Genomic DNA, 16663 nt, shown 5'->3' on the forward strand with positions numbered 1-16663 from the left:
AATCTCATAGTATTTGAGCTGTTGGCAGAGACGGAAGTTGCTTTAAGCTGTCGCGGCCTCGGAAAGCAAATTGGGACATGCCAAGTGCGTACTGCCGTATAGGAGCATAGTGAGTTGGAAGTGCTTTATGTGGCTGTTGCGCTATTTGGAAGGTTGGCAGTTGAGTTGTCATGTGGTGAGAACCTGCCAAAGTCAAACGGGGAATGGGAGGATTCCCAAAGCGTCAGTCAACAATGAATCGCTTGGTTGGAGGCATGCGATATTGTTAGGGAGATTGTCCACCATGGTGCTCAAGCCACAGCCGTGTGTAGATCAGAATATAAGGTCGAAGATCCTCACGCGGATGTCGGGAGAGATAATAATCAAGGCTTAGGTTGGGTTGGCGGAGTTCTGTGGCTTGCATGGGAGGCCAGGCAGTTCTGTTCATGCTCAATGACAAGGTTTGGCGCTATTAGATGGTCAGGTGGTACGTCATCGACAACGCTTCAATCTCCTTTCATGTCGCACAGCGATTTGACTTGACTCAACAAGGACACAGAGAGGCAGTCAGAGAGCAGGAGTTGAGCTGGATACCAAGAGACATAGGTACGCAATCTGACTCTCTTCGCGCCGAGTCAATCGAGAGGCGGATCATGGGGATTAATAAAAAATGATTTGCGTGGAGTCGAGACAAAGGGACGAGGGACGATCCAGATCACCCGGATGCACGGGGCAACCATGCCAACCATGACATCAGCAGCTTCCGATACAATAATGCGCCATTGATTTCCATTCTTCAAGAGGCGCTCCGCATCATCCATCTCATCTTTCTCCCTTCTCACCCACCTCTTCACAACAAATATCTACGCACCTCTGTCGCTGCTGCTTGAATCTATTCATCCTCACGACTAAGATTAACCACCGCCAAAATGCACCGCACATACTCCATGCGCCAGTCGCGCGCACCTACTGCTTCGCAGATTCAGAACCCCCCTCCCCCATCATCCACCACCAAGGCTGGTAGATTCTTCGGCAAGAGCAACATCGGTAAGCAATGAATGTCTTTGTCGCATTGGCTACCGCTAACCTCGACTAGGACACTCTTTCCGCAGAAATGCCGCTGGTGCCTTCGGACCCGATCTCGCCAAGAAGCTGTCGCAGCTGGTGAAGATGGAGAAGAACGTCATGCGCTCCATGGAGCTCGTTGGCAGAGAGAGAATGGAGGTCGCTGTAAGTTGATGCCTTTTTTTCGAACTGAATTGATCACGACTTCATAAACTAACACGTGCTTAGCAACAACTCAGCATCTGGGGTGAGGCTTGTGACGACGACGTCTCGGATGTCACCGACAAGCTTGGTGTCTTGATCTACGAGATTGGTGAGCTCGAGGACCAATTCGTCGACAAGTACGACCAGTACCGCGTCACCATCAAGAGCATCCGCAACATCGAAGCTTCCGTCCAGCCTAGCAGAGATCGTGAGCTGATCCGATCAGAGTGTTCCATGTCATGCAACTAACTTTTCCTACAGGCAAGCAGAAGATCACTGACCAGATTGCCCAGCTCAAGTACAAGGAGCCCAACAGCCCCAAGATTGTCGTTCTTGAGCAGGAGCTCGTTAGAGCCGAGGCCGAGTCATTGGTCGCCGAGGCTCAGCTCTCCAACATCACCCGCGAGAAGCTGAAGGCCGCCTTCACCTACCAGTTCGATGCTCTCCGTGAGCACTCGGAGAAGATGGCCATCATTGCCGGCTACGGCAAGCACCTCCTGGAGCTCATTGACGACACCCCCGTCACCCCCGGAGAGACCCGCAACGCATACGACGGCTACGAGGCTAGCAAGGCGTAAGTTTCTGTCATGACGTAACGCACCCATCTCCTGATACTGACCATCGTCACAGCATCATCCAGGACTGCGAGGACTCTCTTACCAACTGGGTCGAGCAGAACGCCAAGGTCACCTCTTCGCTCTCCACCCGCACCCGTACCCTCTCTCAACGCCGCCGCAACCGTCACCAGGGCGAGGCCGTCGACCTTGCTGACCAGGACGCCCCCATGGAGGGCAACCGCGACAGCAACCTCTGGATCCCTGCCAGCCAGCACCACAACGCCGAGCACTACGAGGACGACGATGAGGAGGAGGATGCTAGCGTCGCCAACGGCTCTGTCCGTGGTCGTGAGGAGGAGAGAGTCGCTGCTTAAATGTAGCGTCCGCTCTGTTTTGGTTTCTCTGATTGCGTCTGTGGGCATTATACTATACCCTTGAGCCCTATGTTTTCTTAAGAATGCGGCGGTAATGTTTCTTAATCTTTTCCTTTTAGTCGTTATCTCTATGCAGGCAGCAGCGCACAGTCTCCTCTTGTCTACGCAAGAAGACCAGCTCACGATGGGCATGAATAGCATGATGACTCTGTTCTACTGGCCAGTCTCCTAATAGCAGTTCATACACAAAATGCATGACACTTTGCCGTCTACCTGTTGTCTTATGATACATTCGTTACCATGCGACCAAATTCGACTTAGATATTATCCTGTGCCGCAATCTCTCATGAAAATCTAGGCATCGTAACAGATTGAATTGATCATGCTTTGTCCACGCGATGGTCCTTGTGTGCTTCCCGCCTCCGCTGCCGTCGACTTTCACAGTGGAGACAGGCATGAAGACGTGGAGACGTGTAAAGCCTCCACGGTCGTCATTATTTTCCGACACGTAGATACAAAATGCACATATTCACCTTTTTGGAGAGGCTCCTAAACAGACTTTGTGGTTCCTGAATATCAGAGGTTCGCTCACGGTACAGAATGAGCCGAGATAAGGATGCGGGTGGAGGTCCGAGGAAAGGTATGACGAAAATAGTGATCATCACCTCCACAGATGCAACCCCGCCTTCCCTCTGAACAGGATGAGGGCTCATGCAGCAAAAATCCACGTCATAACTGAGGCAGAAGACTGATAAGCAGGCAGTCGCGCATTGCAGAGGTCAGCCGAAGCTTCCCATCATCTTTCAATCCTTCTCCAAAGCATTGCACTCGATCGCTGTCTTGGACTAGCAAACTATTAATATGGCACCTACTCTGGACAAAGTGGTACGCAATACTCAACCCTTCTCGACAGAGAGAGAGAAAGCGGAGAGTCATGCTGACCAGAGCTTCCTACAGCTCCTTCATGGATACTGCTGGGGCAATGCCTTCTGGTACGGCTCGAGAGGCCTATGCCGTGTCGTGGATCCTCTGATGGTCATTGGCTGTATGTCTAGCTCGTCCACTCCAATCCATCATCTGACGCGTGTCCAGGGTTCCGTCCTCCGGTAGAGCAACACCTCAGCCCGACAGACCTTGAGCTATACAACGTACGCACCGATGGCTGGGGCCTCATCTCCCTCGCAGCCGCTCTCTTAGTCCTTTCCCGCGCCTATTCTCTCGGCCATGTCAACAGAAGCTACTCGAAAGCCGTCGTCCTCGTTTCCATCTTCCATCACGTCACCACCATGATGGGCGCGTACCAGCATTACAAGCTCGACAGTCACTACACAACCGCAATGTGGATTGGTGTTTGGGTCAACCTTTTCCTGACGGTAGTTGGTGCTATTGTCGTCGGAGGTCTGGGCAGCGATTCTGCTTCCAGAACAAAGTTGGCATAGATTGCCCCTACCGCGCCGATATGGCCTACTTGGAAGGCCGAGTCTGCATAGACTGCCTCGGTCACCTGCCTTATAGATCTGGGTCAGGGCGTGGGCCAACAATCCGAGGACGAACCGGACACCGATGAGTCTGACAATTGCAACACCCCAGTGTCCGCCAGTCATGTTGAGCTTGCGTCCGAGTCCAAGCCTGATCTCGAACCCGAACCAAAGCCCAAACCCCCTGATAATCCAGAATTCAAGCGCGAGACTACTAGTAATCCAAAACAGAAAAAGTCCAAAAAGTCCAAAAGGACCGCGAAATTCTTGAAGCTTGTGAAATTCTTGAGAACAATAAAATCCATGAAATCAAGGATCATGAACTCCAAGAAGAGGAGGAGGTCAAGAAAGGCAAACATCAAGAAATCGAGTCCCAGATGAACTGTTATGAGCATACGATCAAAAAGCATAGAAGGCGGCAACAGACCTCGGCCACAAGAAAACACTCATCGTTAGAATATAGCTTATATCAATCAATGAAAGACAGTTCTCCTTCCAACATACTTCAAACCACAATTGACCTTGCAACTTGTCAAGTCGTAGATTCGTAATGTAGCTGATCAGAGATGCTCTTGAGTGTTGGTGCATTGCCGGCATTGACTTGAACGGTTGCCAACGGTCCGGAATGGCCGCATCTGGAGCCAGCAACGTCTATATCTATTTTCTCCAGACGAGGGCTCTCTTGAATCAGCGCTATCGATGAGGCGTATTGCCAGGTTCGCATTTTCTGGAGAGAGCAGCTGGTGATGTGGCTGTAAGACATCGATACATTAAACGTGCTCCAACTTTCCTCACCAACGGTATTCTTCTTTGGCAGCATTCTAGAGCCCGTCATGATCCGCCTTATGGGTAATCGCAGTGAAGCAATCTATATAGCATTCCGGGTCCCAGTCTCTAGGTTTGCGATCTCCTTTACCGCTCACGCTCCTTCTGTCATACCACTTGCAGCACCATCCCTTTGATCAAGGCCAATCATTTATAACCAACACCAATCTTCATCGTAATACCACAAACCTCCTCGCTCAACATGCATTTCATCAATACGCTCCTTCTCAGTGCCAGTGCCGCTTCCATGGCCGCCGCAGCCACCACACCCCAATACCTCACTCTCGGCAGTCTCAACTCCAACACGCCCAGCGGCATAACAACACCCGCCTACTCCATCATCAGCTTCCCCATCACCGACTCCAAGACCAAAGCCAGCACCACCTGCACCGTAAAATGGGATTGGACAAAGAAACCCTCTTCTTCATACACCGCTTGCACAGACAACTCATTCAGCGTCAAGGTGTCCAACTACAACTCGATTACAGACTTCAAGTTGGACTTGCAACATCAGTACAATACAAAGACTGGAAAGAAGTGTGTTAATGCTAATGGGACTGGGTGTACTACTACTCTGGCTTCTACGACTGTGTCGAAGAGTAGTGCTGGGTTCCAGACTTATTGTGGTGCTTCGGGGGCGTGTGGTGCTGTTTCGAAGAAGGGTGTTCAGGTTGCTGTTTCTTCGTCCAAGACTGGTACGCAGAAGTAGAGAGACCTCGGTTCATCTACCAGTGGATATGGAAATGACTACCTTGGTTTTATAATATCATGTAGGACTTTATGTTTGTAATCGTCCTGAAGCCTCGATTGTGAAGCGCGCAACTCGTTCGTTCATGTCAGCATTCGTTCTTAATTCGACCTTGGTCGACCAACCACTCATAAGGCCTCTTCAAAGCGGACGAGGCAGATTAAATGTGTTGTTTGTCATCGACAATGCCTATCATCGACCAGCACCGAGACAATGGCCGATGATATTGCTAAGAGAATGATGCATTGCAGACATGGTCACCCCCTCAGCAATGATGACATCACCCTTGCACAAAACCGACGTGTAACAAGACCAGAAAACAACAGTAACAGCAGCAACCAACCTCAAACCACGGTACCCAAGACACTAGCGGCTGTGGCCACTGCAGACAAAACGCAACTGTACTGATCAGGCGTGCTTCACCAGCAGCCCCAGCCAAGTCACCATCATGTACCGCTGAAGCTCTTCTTTGACGCCCTTCCTCCAAACCGCGAACCCCCCTCCCGGCACACTTCTCCTACACACCGTCTCCCCACCAAGAGGGGACATTCCACTTTCCACAATGTCAACCGCACACACTACTCGTCCCCTCGCCATGGCGAAACCAACAAGACTCCCATCCAAATCAGACAACAAAGCGGCCGGCGCCTCCGAGCAAAAAGACGACGAAAACTTGACCTACCAAGAGCGAGAGATACGCACTCGTGCAGCGCGCATGTTGGCAAATGAAGAAATGTTATTCTGGCTGAGCAGACAACGACACGAGGTATCCATTTCTTTTTGCGCTTTTTGCGCTTTTGTTCTCAAAAAAGCAAACACGAAATGTTGACATGAGATGGTCCCCCAATCTAGTCTGTACTCCAAACACGCATTTATTGTGAAGCCAGAGCTGCTGGCTTGAATGACGAAGCCTTGAAATTCGACTATACGATGGATTTGAGTGAGGAAAAGGATAAGAGTACGAAAAGTCCGGCTGCTAGAGGCACTGCACGCGTCGTTTCTGCTTCGAGCAAGAATCCTGCTTCGCCGTCAAATAGCAAGAGAGATAATGATCGAGGTCGCGAAGGAGGAAGAAGGAGTCTCGGATCTTCTAGATGATGGATGAAGAGGATGTATGTACGTTGGGTTTGGTTTTCATGATACCCCCCCTTTCTTGCTTTAGATAATATCTGTTTTCTCAAAAACAAAACATTCTGCCGTCCCTTGTCGTGGTCATCGAAGACGTTCTAGATATACATGTTCCCAGTCATGACTGTGGTGCGCTCTCAACCTATCAAGGCGGCCTTTCCACCGCCGTACTTGCCTTGCGGTCCATCGAGATGGGCGTCTAGGACGGCACATACACCACCCTTCACGGCCTCAATCGCTTCGGGAAGCATTTTAGCCAGCTCTTCCACAGTGCCGGCGTGACCAGCCCAGCACTTTCCGCCAGATGATGCCTTCGCGATACCAGAGTAATCAGGCGTAGGTGCAAACGAGATGTTTAGCTCCTCGTTCGAAACTTTACTGCCCTCGCCGTCTGGATGGACTAGAAGGAGCGACTTGCGTGGTGCGTTCCAACCTATCCGATGTCAGCAATATATCTTCAAGAACTATGATATTGTGTATGCTTACCTTTGTTGTTCAAAACGATAGTCAGGATTGGGATGTTGTAGCGCTGCGCAATCCAATACACCGATCCTGGTACACTGAAGAGATATGTGCCGTCGCCAACAATCTGAACGACAAACTTGCCCTTACCGCCGTTCTCAAAGTCAGTAGCGAGCTTGATTCCCAGAGCACCGCCACCGGACCATCCGAGTCCACCTCCACCGCAGTTGATCCACGAGCCGGGGAAAGTAGCCTGAATCTGATCTGCGACAAAGGCCGTGTTCGTCACCGCCTCGATGGCCCAGATAGTGTCTTGTGGACATGACTTGCGCAGCTGATGGATCAAGTATGAGCAGCCATATGTACCATCCTCACCAGGCTTTGCTTGTTCCGAGATTGTCTGCAGCTTTTGCTTGTGCGAGTCCTGCAGCTTAGTCCACTTCTCCTCGAACTTGCTGCTCTTGATCTCACACTCGTACTTTGTCTTCAAGTGTTCGGTGATTTGCGTAATAGCAGTCTCGGAGTCAGCACGGTATCTGGCTAGAGCGTTGATGTAGAACACAGGCATCTGTTGCTTGAGTGGATCGACATCGATGTGGACGATCTTGGCGTCGTCTCGGGGCTTGCACTGGGTTGGTATCCAGGGAACATCGCAGTCCAACACTAGAATCACATCCGCAGTCTTGATGTTGTCCTCCACACCGTATCTGAGGCCCAGCCACGCTGGATGATCGGCTGGGAAGCACATGTCACTACCACCAGTGTCCAAGACTCTGAGTCCTTTGACGGTGTTGGCCAGCTCAACAAGCGCCCCTACAGCATTGTGGTTTCGTCCACTGTATCCAGTGATGAGGAGTGGCGACTCGGCTTCGAGCAAAAGTTGAGCTACCTTCTCAATCTGCTTAGAGGTCAGAGCGTTGGGCTCAACCGCTGTCCAATAGCGTTGGTCAAGCTTGTAGGGTTCAATGTCCTCCTCCATGGCCTCGCGTGCACCAGCCAGATACACAGGACCTCTCGGCTCACTCGTGGCAAAAGCCAGAGCTCTGTTGACCAATTGCTTGACATTGGCTCCACGCTTGATCTCTCCGGTGTAGCGGCAGTACTGTGCAACAATCTGCTTTTGATCTGGAACATCCTGAATCCAGTGGATGTACTCGGTTCGTGAGCCGCGGTACTCGCCTTCAATTGTGTATGGCGAAAGTCCAGCAAAGATGAGAACGGGTGCTCTTCCGCAAGATGCATTGTGGACTGCTGCACCAAGACCTTGGGTTCCTACATCAACGTGGACAATGACACATTGAGGTTTGTTGGTAAGTCTTGCGTAGCCGTCCGCCAAACTGAGAGCGACCATCTAGAAGTCGTCAGCGCGAGACCTGTCAGGAGTACCATCTGTACTCATACTTCATTGGGACATGTGATGATACGTGGGAACTTTCCCTTCTTCTCATTCTGGCCTTTGACAATTGCTTCAATGATACTCGGATGGTCAGAGCCAAGATTGACGAAGCAATGCGTGATGCCCGCCTGGTTCGTAGTTAGTGGAAAGCACAACTGGTATGTGCAGCAAACCCTACCTCGTATATAGCCTCGAAGAAGGCGAAGGAGGCTGTATATACCCTATTACTGTCAGCAGATGGAACCGAGATGCATGAATGGGACGCTTGGCTACATACATGGTGTCGTATTCGAGCAAATAGTGACACAAACGATCTCAATCACGCGACTTGGTAGCCAAACAGAACTCGATACCAAACAATTTCAGACCTTTGAAAAGTTGAAGGGAAGCAACCACGTAGATGCCCGTCTGGTGTACAACATCGACCCCGCTCGGCAAATCAATGCGGCGAACTTCGGACCCCACTTTCCAAATCGATCACGGAGCTCTGAAGCAGCCTGAGGCAGGAACGACCACGAGCAATCTGGCAAACGATTGATTTATTTCGCATCTATACTACAGCCATCTCTCCATTTTGTCAACAACCGCCGCTCTCGAATACAAAAACTCGAACTCTGCCTCTACACTTTGTTCTCGCTCACCAGCCAGACTTAACCAGCTGATCATCCATTCAGCAAAACTCTCCTTCATTCGAACGAGACATCTTCTGTGATTGTATCACCATATTCACACAAGTTGAATCGCTCCATCGAGAAACTTCAAGAAGAAGGACCTGAGATGCTAGAACTGCGCGCAGTCCTGTTTGCGTTCAACTCTTCCTCAAGCATGCGAACTTTACCAAGACGAGCCGAGGGCAGCCATTTGTCTTCAGGCATGAGCCACCAGGAGAGGAGAGCGAAGATGGTAATGGCACCGAAGATCACAGGCGAATAGTTGAAGTTTTCGCCAACAACAGGGAACTGAAGGGGCGAGAACAAGACTGCAGCCAGGTAGAGGTTCCAGATGAGAGCGATAAAGTTCAAGGGACGCGACCAACGACCCAGGGACCAAGGGGCGTTTTTGAATTCTCCAGGTGTCAAGAAAGTACGGCCGAAGCAGATCAAGGCATAGCCTGTGATAGTGGGCACACCTGCAGCAGAGACCAGAGATGCGAAGGCAGTAGCCGAGGGAAGGATGGTACAAAGCAGCAGTGCCGCGACGACCAACATGACAGTGACTGCGTTTCTAGGCTCTTTGTTTGCAGAAACAGCAGAAATCCAGCCTGAGAAGGGCAACACGCCATCACGTGCGACAGCCCAGATCAGACGGGACGATGCGACACCACTGACAGTGGTGTTGAAGAACAGACCAAGGATACATACAATGTTCATGACAAGGTGACCTCCTTTGCCCATGGCCTGTGCGTAGATGCCGACGAAGGGCTGGGGGTAGTTGAAGTTGAACTCGCTGAGATCTGGGCAGCAGAACAAGAACAGAATGACCATTGGAAAGCCCATCAATGCAGAGACCAGAGCAGATGTGAAGATACCTTTGGCGGCGACGACATTGGCGTTCTGAGTCTCCTCGGAGATGTGTCCAGAGGCTTCAAATCCAACCAGAATTCCCGCGGTCACATAGTAAGACAGCATCCAGTTCCAGACTGGTGGAGCGCCAGTCAGGTTTTCAGTTTGCGTAAATGCGAACTTGGCGGTCTGGAACCCATATGTTTGAGACACTGCGATGGGGAACCAGATGATATTTAGAACGAAATCGAGAACAATCAGCGCGGAGGCGATTCTGAAGATCCATTTGTAGGTCTTTGGGTTGAGGTAGTTCATGCCGATGGCGAGGAAGAGGATGCCCTCGGAAACGATCCATTGTACAGCGCGGAACTTGATGTCGCTGACGTCTGTAATGAGGGAAGTGACGCCAAAGACAGGAAGCTCCGACAGGATGAAGTTGGCAGTGCTCTGACAAAGCGAAGCGACGAAAGTCGTCCATGCTGTACACGACCACCAGGCCACGATGAACCCAAAGAGACGAGCATATCTGGGACCGCCAGCTTCAGCAGCCCAGAAGTAAATTGAACCAGCAGCAGGAAGGGCCGAGCAGATCTCTGCCAGGACGGCGGCGGTAATCATGGTGAACACCATGGTGACCAGATACGAAGACCTGTATAAGTCAGTATGTGCATACATAATGTATGCTGTAACAAAAGACCGAACTTACCAATAGGCTGCAGGACCTCCAGCTTCAACGCCAATGTAGAATGTTGCGCGGATGCCCCCAATCACATACATCGCGGCTGTAGCGTGTCAGATTTGTGTATGTTTAACGGTAGGACCGAATTACCAAAACTGGCGGAAAAGCTCTCTGCGAACTTCCATTGACGGTGCAAAGACTGGTAGGCTGTTAGAGAAATCCTTCGTATAATCAGGTTCTGGCAGATGCACTCACTTGCTTGTAGCCGAGCGCATTCTGCCCTGTATTAGGTCAAATGTTCTCCGACATGTGGAAAGGGAAATCAAGAAAGGCCGATTCGATAGTCGCTGCATCTCCTTACGCGTCTGTGAAGACGATCAAGTTCGTGCGGTTCTTCTCAACCTGGTACCATCCCAAAGCTTGCAAGAAGCAGAGGGAGAACCAGATGCCCGCGTGCAGTGACTCATTGCTGAATTGTCGTCGTCGAACCGAGTTGTTTCTTGGCCTTGAACTTACCTGTGGCCATCATGCGCGCTTGGAGGATGCTTTTGTTTGACTCATCTGTTTCGTCCATTCGAGATTCCGGTAATCTCATACCAGGTAGCGTTCATCAGAATCCATGCTTGAGGTTTCGGCAAAATCGGACTCCAGAGGATTCTTAGGCTCTGCAGCGCTGCCGCGTTGCTTAAGTTGGCCCGACATGCTGGAAATGAAACAACGAATTTGCTAGGTTAACGAGATGGAGGAAGGGAGGAAGGGTGTTGGGAGAAGACAGCGAGTGGTGGGAACGGAGTCGCATCATATATTTTTTCCCTTTACGATTGATTGGACCCTTGTGATCTCACTTTCATCGGCCCGTCGCTCATTGGAGGCCGAGGTCGGATGATCCTTCCCTCAAGATCAAGCCACAACAAATATCAGTGTCGCCAACAACGCACCAAGGATGCTTACCCACATAAGATCTTGCCTATTAGTTTTCTCTAACCTTCTCTTATACTCCCTCTTGTTGCGCGATGAAGTTTTGAGATGGTCAGGATAAAGGAGGCCGCGGCTCGTCCATGACGCTTGCCATTAAACTTTCCATGAATTCCAGCCACGAACACCAAACGATCAGGGTACGGTACTCCAGCCGTTCGCGCCCAATATTTCCTTCTTTTGCTCTCGTCTTACCATGAGAATGCCCATCTTTGATTCTATACATTTTCGAGTGCCCTCGGTATATCTCTTAAGTGGAGGGAGCAGTCCTCCAGCGATAGTCAGGCTTCTCTGAGATTTGGTGATTGCGGAACAACAATCATAACAACCTCGATTCACAGTACGAAATTACCAGACACCGACCATTTCCCTTATCATACCTATCATTTATTTCAAGATGCCGATAGCTAGACAGTCGTAGGAGATCGATATACTCACCATTCATGATGAGTGAACAGCGCGGCTCGAGTGCTTTCGAGAGATCCTCGGACTGTACCGGCAACTCCAAGAATCAACGTGATGACTCCGAGAGAAGACCATCATGGCGCGGAAGAGGCTCAGAGAGTCCCACCCTACCAAGGAGATCCGCAGAAAGAACAAGATCTCTCGTCAGAGCGCCAAAGGAAAAAAAGTGGTGGAAGTTCACCTTGAGGTCTTGGGACGATGAGCAAGAACAGGATTGGTGGTTCGCAGGAACTGCAATTCCGCTTCTCGCTGCGACCATGGGTAAGTTTTGAACAGGCCAAGTCTCTGCCGTCGAACCCCCAACATGTATCGGAGCGCGTCTTGTTCGGCCTTCCTCGCAAGGCAGAGTCTTAAGGGCAACACTTGTGGTCCCAGATTACTCTTTGAGTTACGGAGCACCTGTCTTCACACTGGCTAACGTCACCTGTTCTTGAAGGTCCCCTCGCAAATGTCCTGTCCATTGCTGCCTTGGTCACACCCTGGCGTATGTGTTTGCTTGACGGGGTTGACGAAGCAAGCTGCCCATGGGATGGAGTTACCGAGTTGCTCCTAGACCTTGATGGGCACACCTTTGCAGATCCCCACTGGTGCTACGCCCTCAACATCTTCTCGCTCGCGCTGGGATTCACCGGCAACGTCTTTTTACTGTTCAACTTCACGAATCGTATTCGTTACATTGTTGCACTTCCACTTACTATCGTTTTGTGGTACGCAGCTACTGGAATTGTAAGTCTTGCCTGACAGGTACCCTACAACCTGAAGTTCGCTCTGACATTTGTAGTTGATCGGCATCGAGGTTTCAATGAATCAGTACGTACCGCCTCACCACCCACAGCAGAGCTATACGCAAGGATTCTGGTATGCCGTGATTGCCGCGGTCTTCTACTTGATATGCTCAATGCTGCTTATGGTCAACATGCTCGGATACTTTCTTGGACACTATCCGGAACGATTTAATCTCACCGATTCCCAGCGGACGCTCATCTTGCAGACCATGCTATTTTTCGTGTGGCTTGCCGGAGGTGCTGGTGTTTTCTCGCTGGTCGAGACGAAATACGGACAGGACCTATTCAACTGGTCCTATGTCAACGCACTGTATTTCTGCCAAGTGACGGTACTGACCATTGGATTTGGCGACTTGTATGCGTCTAGCAATATCGGCCGTGGTCTAGTGATGCCTTATGCAGTGGGCGGTATTATCATGCTCGGTCTGATTGTCACTAGTCTGACCAGCTTCGCCGCTGAGCTTGGAGAAGATAACATCGTACAGAAGCATATTGAGAGGAGTCGTACACGAACGATAGGGCGATCATTCACGAGCTCGATCGAGCTCAGAGACCGTGAAGAGCTAGCGTTGGGTCTTAGGCCTACGATCTCGAGACCCTTCGACCCGGTCAATCGCAGCATTGCATTTGCCGACAATGCTACTCGATCAAAAGACGACGATCCGAGCCAAGGACCCTTCAGTACCCTGAGACGTACAGCGTCTATACCACTGACCGCATTCCGACCAAATCGTAAGCCTCGCCTGTTACTCTTGCGCGAAGAAAAAGATCGCTTTGCGGCGATGCGGCGCATCCAACAAAAGACTCAGAAATGGAAGAAATGGTCTGGACTGGGTGTCTCAGTCGCGGCGTTCGCAATACTCTGGTGCATCGGAGCTCTCATCTTCTGGATCGCCGAGCGTCGTGTTCAGGGTATCACTTACTTTCAGTCATTATATCTTTGTTGGGTGTCACTTCTCACAGTCGGTTATGGTGATCTTGCTCCAAAGTCCAATGCCGGGCGTCCATTCTTCGTGGTTTGGTCTCTGATCGCCGTGCCCACAATGACGCTGCTTGTGTCCGACATGTCGACCACTATCGTCAATAGTTTCAACCAGGGCACATTTCGCTTGGCTGACTTCACCATCCTGCCCAAGGCTGGCATATGGCGCACACTCATCCCGCAGCTAGCGCCATGGCTCCAAGATCAAAGAGAACGCAAAGCCGCTCAACGTCGTCTGCAACGAGGCTTCGAAACTGGCGTCACAGAAGAAGAACCCACCATCGATAAACTAGCCAAAGAAGACGGCAAAAAGGCACCTAGTAACGGCGAACTAGCCAGAAGACTTGCCCACGCTATTCAGAGAACAGCCAAGGACCTCAAGGAATCTCCAGCTCGGTCTTATACCTATGAAGAATGGGTGCAATTTACACAATTGATTCGCTTCACAGCTACAGACGAGAGAGAAGAAGGTGGCAATAGATATGAAGCTGATCAGGATGGTCTTATAGAGTGGGACTGGATTGGCGAGCACAGTCCACTTATGGCTCAACAGAGCGAAGCAGCTTTCGTGCTGGATAGATTATGCGAGAGTATGACGAGATATGTGAGGAAGATGACAGCGATCTATGGCAATCGTGATGAAGAAAGGAAAGACATTGACGATGTAGCAAGGAGACAATCACTTGAAATTGCAGAGTTGGATGAGGAGATTGCAGAAGCTTGATGCCGCCAAAGGGAAACACCGAGTTCAGGATACAAATGTATCTGGACTTTGTTTTTCTTTTTCTTTTTCTTTTTGAACAGCCGAGATGAGCCTGGTAGTTTGGGAGTGGAGACTTCACTCGTAACATCTGGTTGTAACGAATCTGCTCAGACGAGATCCTAAAACAGGAGGAACGAACTACGACAAAAAGCTCGAGAAGATGACGAGCAACTGCACCTCAAAGAAAGAACGAACCACACACGAGCGATTTTTGGAAAGAGTTTTAATTCGTCAACTTCAACATTGCTCCTGCTCTAGAACCCGATTTTGAACACACGACATGACAACCAACAGTCCACCTATGAAAACGGCCCTTTACATGGAAGAGCCAGATGATTACAACCATAACTCCTAACGCCGAATTGAAGGCTGAGATGCCCGAAAGAAAACAGCAACTTCGATATCAGAATGTCGAAATGAGGTAGCGCAAGGGTAAAACGGAACATACACCCGCGATACGAGGAAGACCGGAAACGTTAGGAGAGCGATATCAGAGACCATGGAATAAGGACTGCCGTTGCCCGAGGCTTTCGTGTTTCCGTTAGCGAAGGACCTGCCTGTCGAGAACTTTACCGAGGGATCGCATTTCAGGGAGTAAAGCTTGGGAACGCTTGCCGCCAACTCCACGGATTGAGGCTCCCTGACAGTGCCAGAAAGTTGAGGCTCAGTGGAGCCGTCGTGGTCCAGCTCAGCAGACGAGTTTTGGTGAAGGCCAGCTCTATCGATTGGACTTTTTACCGGGGCCAGAAGTTTGAGTAGCGGTACGATAACACTTGCGGCACGTCTCATCAGTTAGATGCTTGCGCTTGTGCGTAGAGCAGACAGTCTGGTGAACAGGACAGTGTGAGACACCAAACTTCTTGATGAGTCTACGACAGTTGCCAGGCTTACCACCCCATACACCTGGGCAGTGATGGAACTTGGACATGTTGCTGTTGTAGTCAAAGAGAATGGATGTTGGGGGTAGTACGTGAAGGTATGGGACGCGCAGTCGTTGGGATAGAGTGATTGAGTTGCCTGTTTGCTGGATCGTCTAGAGGGTGGACTTCGAGAGGCTTTTGTAGAGAAAGTAAATCATGAAAGCCAACATGATCACCAACACGATAAAACAATGGCATTGTAAGCACGTTCTTCTAGAGAACGCTCCCCGACAAGGATTTGGGAGCGAAGAAACAAGAAACCAATTGTCAACTGAAAGACTCGGGGTCCGTACTCGATGCTTGCGCTCCTAACTGTCAAAGAGCACGATTTCAGAGTGAAGCATCCATTGAACTTGACCATGGAATTTGTGAGAGCCAAGGAGAGAGATGTGTTGGAACGGATGGTCGGAAAGAAAAAGTCTCATCGAGGCTGTCGGAACCAGAAGGAAGCGTCTGCTGGAGGTTCGAGTCCATCTAGACTTGGTCGTACTATGTATAGCTTATTCGAGATCCCGATGTTGCGAATACCGAACCGAGGGGGAAGGAGATGAGACATTTTCTCAAGCTTCAAGACATTTGGTGAGATGTGTCTCGAGTCGACGTTGAATCATTGACAAGCTGGTTGAGAGATGGAGTATGTGAATGGGAAGTCATCTCACAAGTGGACTCTAGATTTTGGAGGGCCAAACGTATTGGTGGGAATAGCAGGGGTAAACGCAGTAAGAGCTACGAATCAAGAGCTACGAAGGAAGCAGCAGGGACGAAGGAAGCAGCAACGAGATGGCAGGATCGGACGAAAGTAGCGAGCCTCCCGTCTCACAGAACAAGCAGGATTGGCACACAACTCGCAGAAAGAGCAACGAGGTAATTGTTAGTAGATGACCAGCCATACGAAGAAAGAGCACAAGTGAATCATCGTCTCCTAAAAGTCACAACCACAATCGCAATTACAAGACTTTATGAAAACAGCAATGCAAAAGTGACTCCAAAAGAAAGAAGCTCAAATTGGGAAAGAGCAAATTGTACTTGATGAGATGACATTAGACGAAGATAATCACATCTCGAATCCATGCTCTCGTACTCACATGCTTGATGCCGTAGAAGATGACAATCAGCACTAGTCATATCGTCTCGCGACGTGTGTAGCTCTCAAAAAGATGCATTGCTAAGTCTCATAAATCGATACGTAGATAGGAATCCTGACACATACCCATGAAATTCTAGAACATGGCAATCCCAATGCTTCCTTGAAGAAGTGCTAAATGACAAAAGAAAGAGAAGATGAAAACAGACTCGAGACAGACGGACTCAACAGAACTGGAATCAAGCAAAGGATAGAACCAAGGAAAACATGGAATCAAGGAGATTGCATAAAA

General features: G+C 50.1%; 7 protein-coding genes across 7 annotated transcripts; 4 read left to right on the forward strand and 3 right to left on the reverse strand.

Moving 5' to 3' along the window:
• Positions 1 to 673: 673 nt before the first annotated feature.
• On the forward strand, positions 674 to 2487 carry AUEXF2481DRAFT_545257 (uncharacterized protein). Its single transcript, XM_013491071.1, has 5 exons — positions 674 to 1026; positions 1076 to 1209; positions 1273 to 1456; positions 1510 to 1822; positions 1879 to 2487. The coding sequence occupies exons 1-5, from the start codon at positions 909 to 911 to the stop codon at positions 2177 to 2179; spliced, it is 1050 nt and encodes a 349-aa protein (XP_013346525.1). The 5' UTR covers positions 674 to 908; the 3' UTR covers positions 2180 to 2487.
• Positions 2488 to 2703: 216 nt separating this feature from the next.
• AUEXF2481DRAFT_86719 (uncharacterized protein) lies at positions 2704 to 4038 on the forward strand (the record flags this gene model as incomplete). The annotated part of the gene is made up of 5 exons (XM_013491009.1): positions 2704 to 2819; positions 2943 to 3064; positions 3137 to 3224; positions 3272 to 3577; positions 3695 to 4038. Exons 2-5 carry the CDS (start codon positions 3041 to 3043, stop codon positions 4036 to 4038), a joined length of 762 nt encoding a protein of 253 aa, XP_013346463.1. The 5' UTR covers positions 2704 to 2819; positions 2943 to 3040.
• A 295-nt stretch (positions 4039 to 4333) lies between these two features.
• AUEXF2481DRAFT_37354 (uncharacterized protein) lies at positions 4334 to 5312 on the forward strand. The gene has a single exon (XM_013490868.1). It carries the CDS (start codon positions 4685 to 4687, stop codon positions 5189 to 5191), a length of 507 nt encoding a protein of 168 aa, XP_013346322.1. The 5' UTR covers positions 4334 to 4684; the 3' UTR covers positions 5192 to 5312.
• Positions 5313 to 6161: 849 nt separating this feature from the next.
• On the reverse strand, positions 6162 to 8605 carry AUEXF2481DRAFT_546952 (uncharacterized protein). The gene is made up of 5 exons (XM_013491072.1): positions 8494 to 8605; positions 8395 to 8437; positions 8222 to 8344; positions 6845 to 8171; positions 6162 to 6791 (listed from the first exon to the last, which is right to left on the reverse strand). Coding segments are annotated over exons 1-5 (1791 nt in total). The 5' UTR covers positions 8496 to 8605; the 3' UTR covers positions 6162 to 6495.
• Positions 8606 to 8738: 133 nt separating this feature from the next.
• On the reverse strand, positions 8739 to 10991 carry AUEXF2481DRAFT_37356 (uncharacterized protein). The gene is made up of 4 exons (XM_013490869.1): positions 10653 to 10991; positions 10548 to 10596; positions 10425 to 10500; positions 8739 to 10367 (listed from the first exon to the last, which is right to left on the reverse strand). Exons 3-4 carry the CDS (start codon positions 10493 to 10495, stop codon positions 8975 to 8977), a joined length of 1464 nt encoding a protein of 487 aa, XP_013346323.1. The 5' UTR covers positions 10496 to 10500; positions 10548 to 10596; positions 10653 to 10991; the 3' UTR covers positions 8739 to 8974.
• Positions 10992 to 11818: 827 nt separating this feature from the next.
• On the forward strand, positions 11819 to 14328 carry AUEXF2481DRAFT_27164 (uncharacterized protein; the record flags this gene model as incomplete). The annotated part of the gene is made up of 3 exons (XM_013490793.1): positions 11819 to 12098; positions 12274 to 12563; positions 12619 to 14328. The coding sequence occupies 3 exons, from the start codon at positions 11819 to 11821 to the stop codon at positions 14326 to 14328; spliced, it is 2280 nt and encodes a 759-aa protein (XP_013346247.1).
• A 195-nt stretch (positions 14329 to 14523) lies between these two features.
• AUEXF2481DRAFT_547700 (uncharacterized protein) lies at positions 14524 to 15370 on the reverse strand. Its single transcript, XM_013491073.1, has one exon. It carries the CDS (start codon positions 15154 to 15156, stop codon positions 14719 to 14721), a length of 438 nt encoding a protein of 145 aa, XP_013346527.1. The 5' UTR covers positions 15157 to 15370; the 3' UTR covers positions 14524 to 14718.
• Between the last annotated feature and the right edge of the window lie 1293 nt (positions 15371 to 16663).

This window comes from Aureobasidium subglaciale (genome assembly GCF_000721755.1).
Source record: "Aureobasidium subglaciale EXF-2481 unplaced genomic scaffold scaffold_4, whole genome shotgun sequence".
Lineage (NCBI taxonomy): Eukaryota > Fungi > Ascomycota > Dothideomycetes > Dothideales > Saccotheciaceae > Aureobasidium > Aureobasidium subglaciale.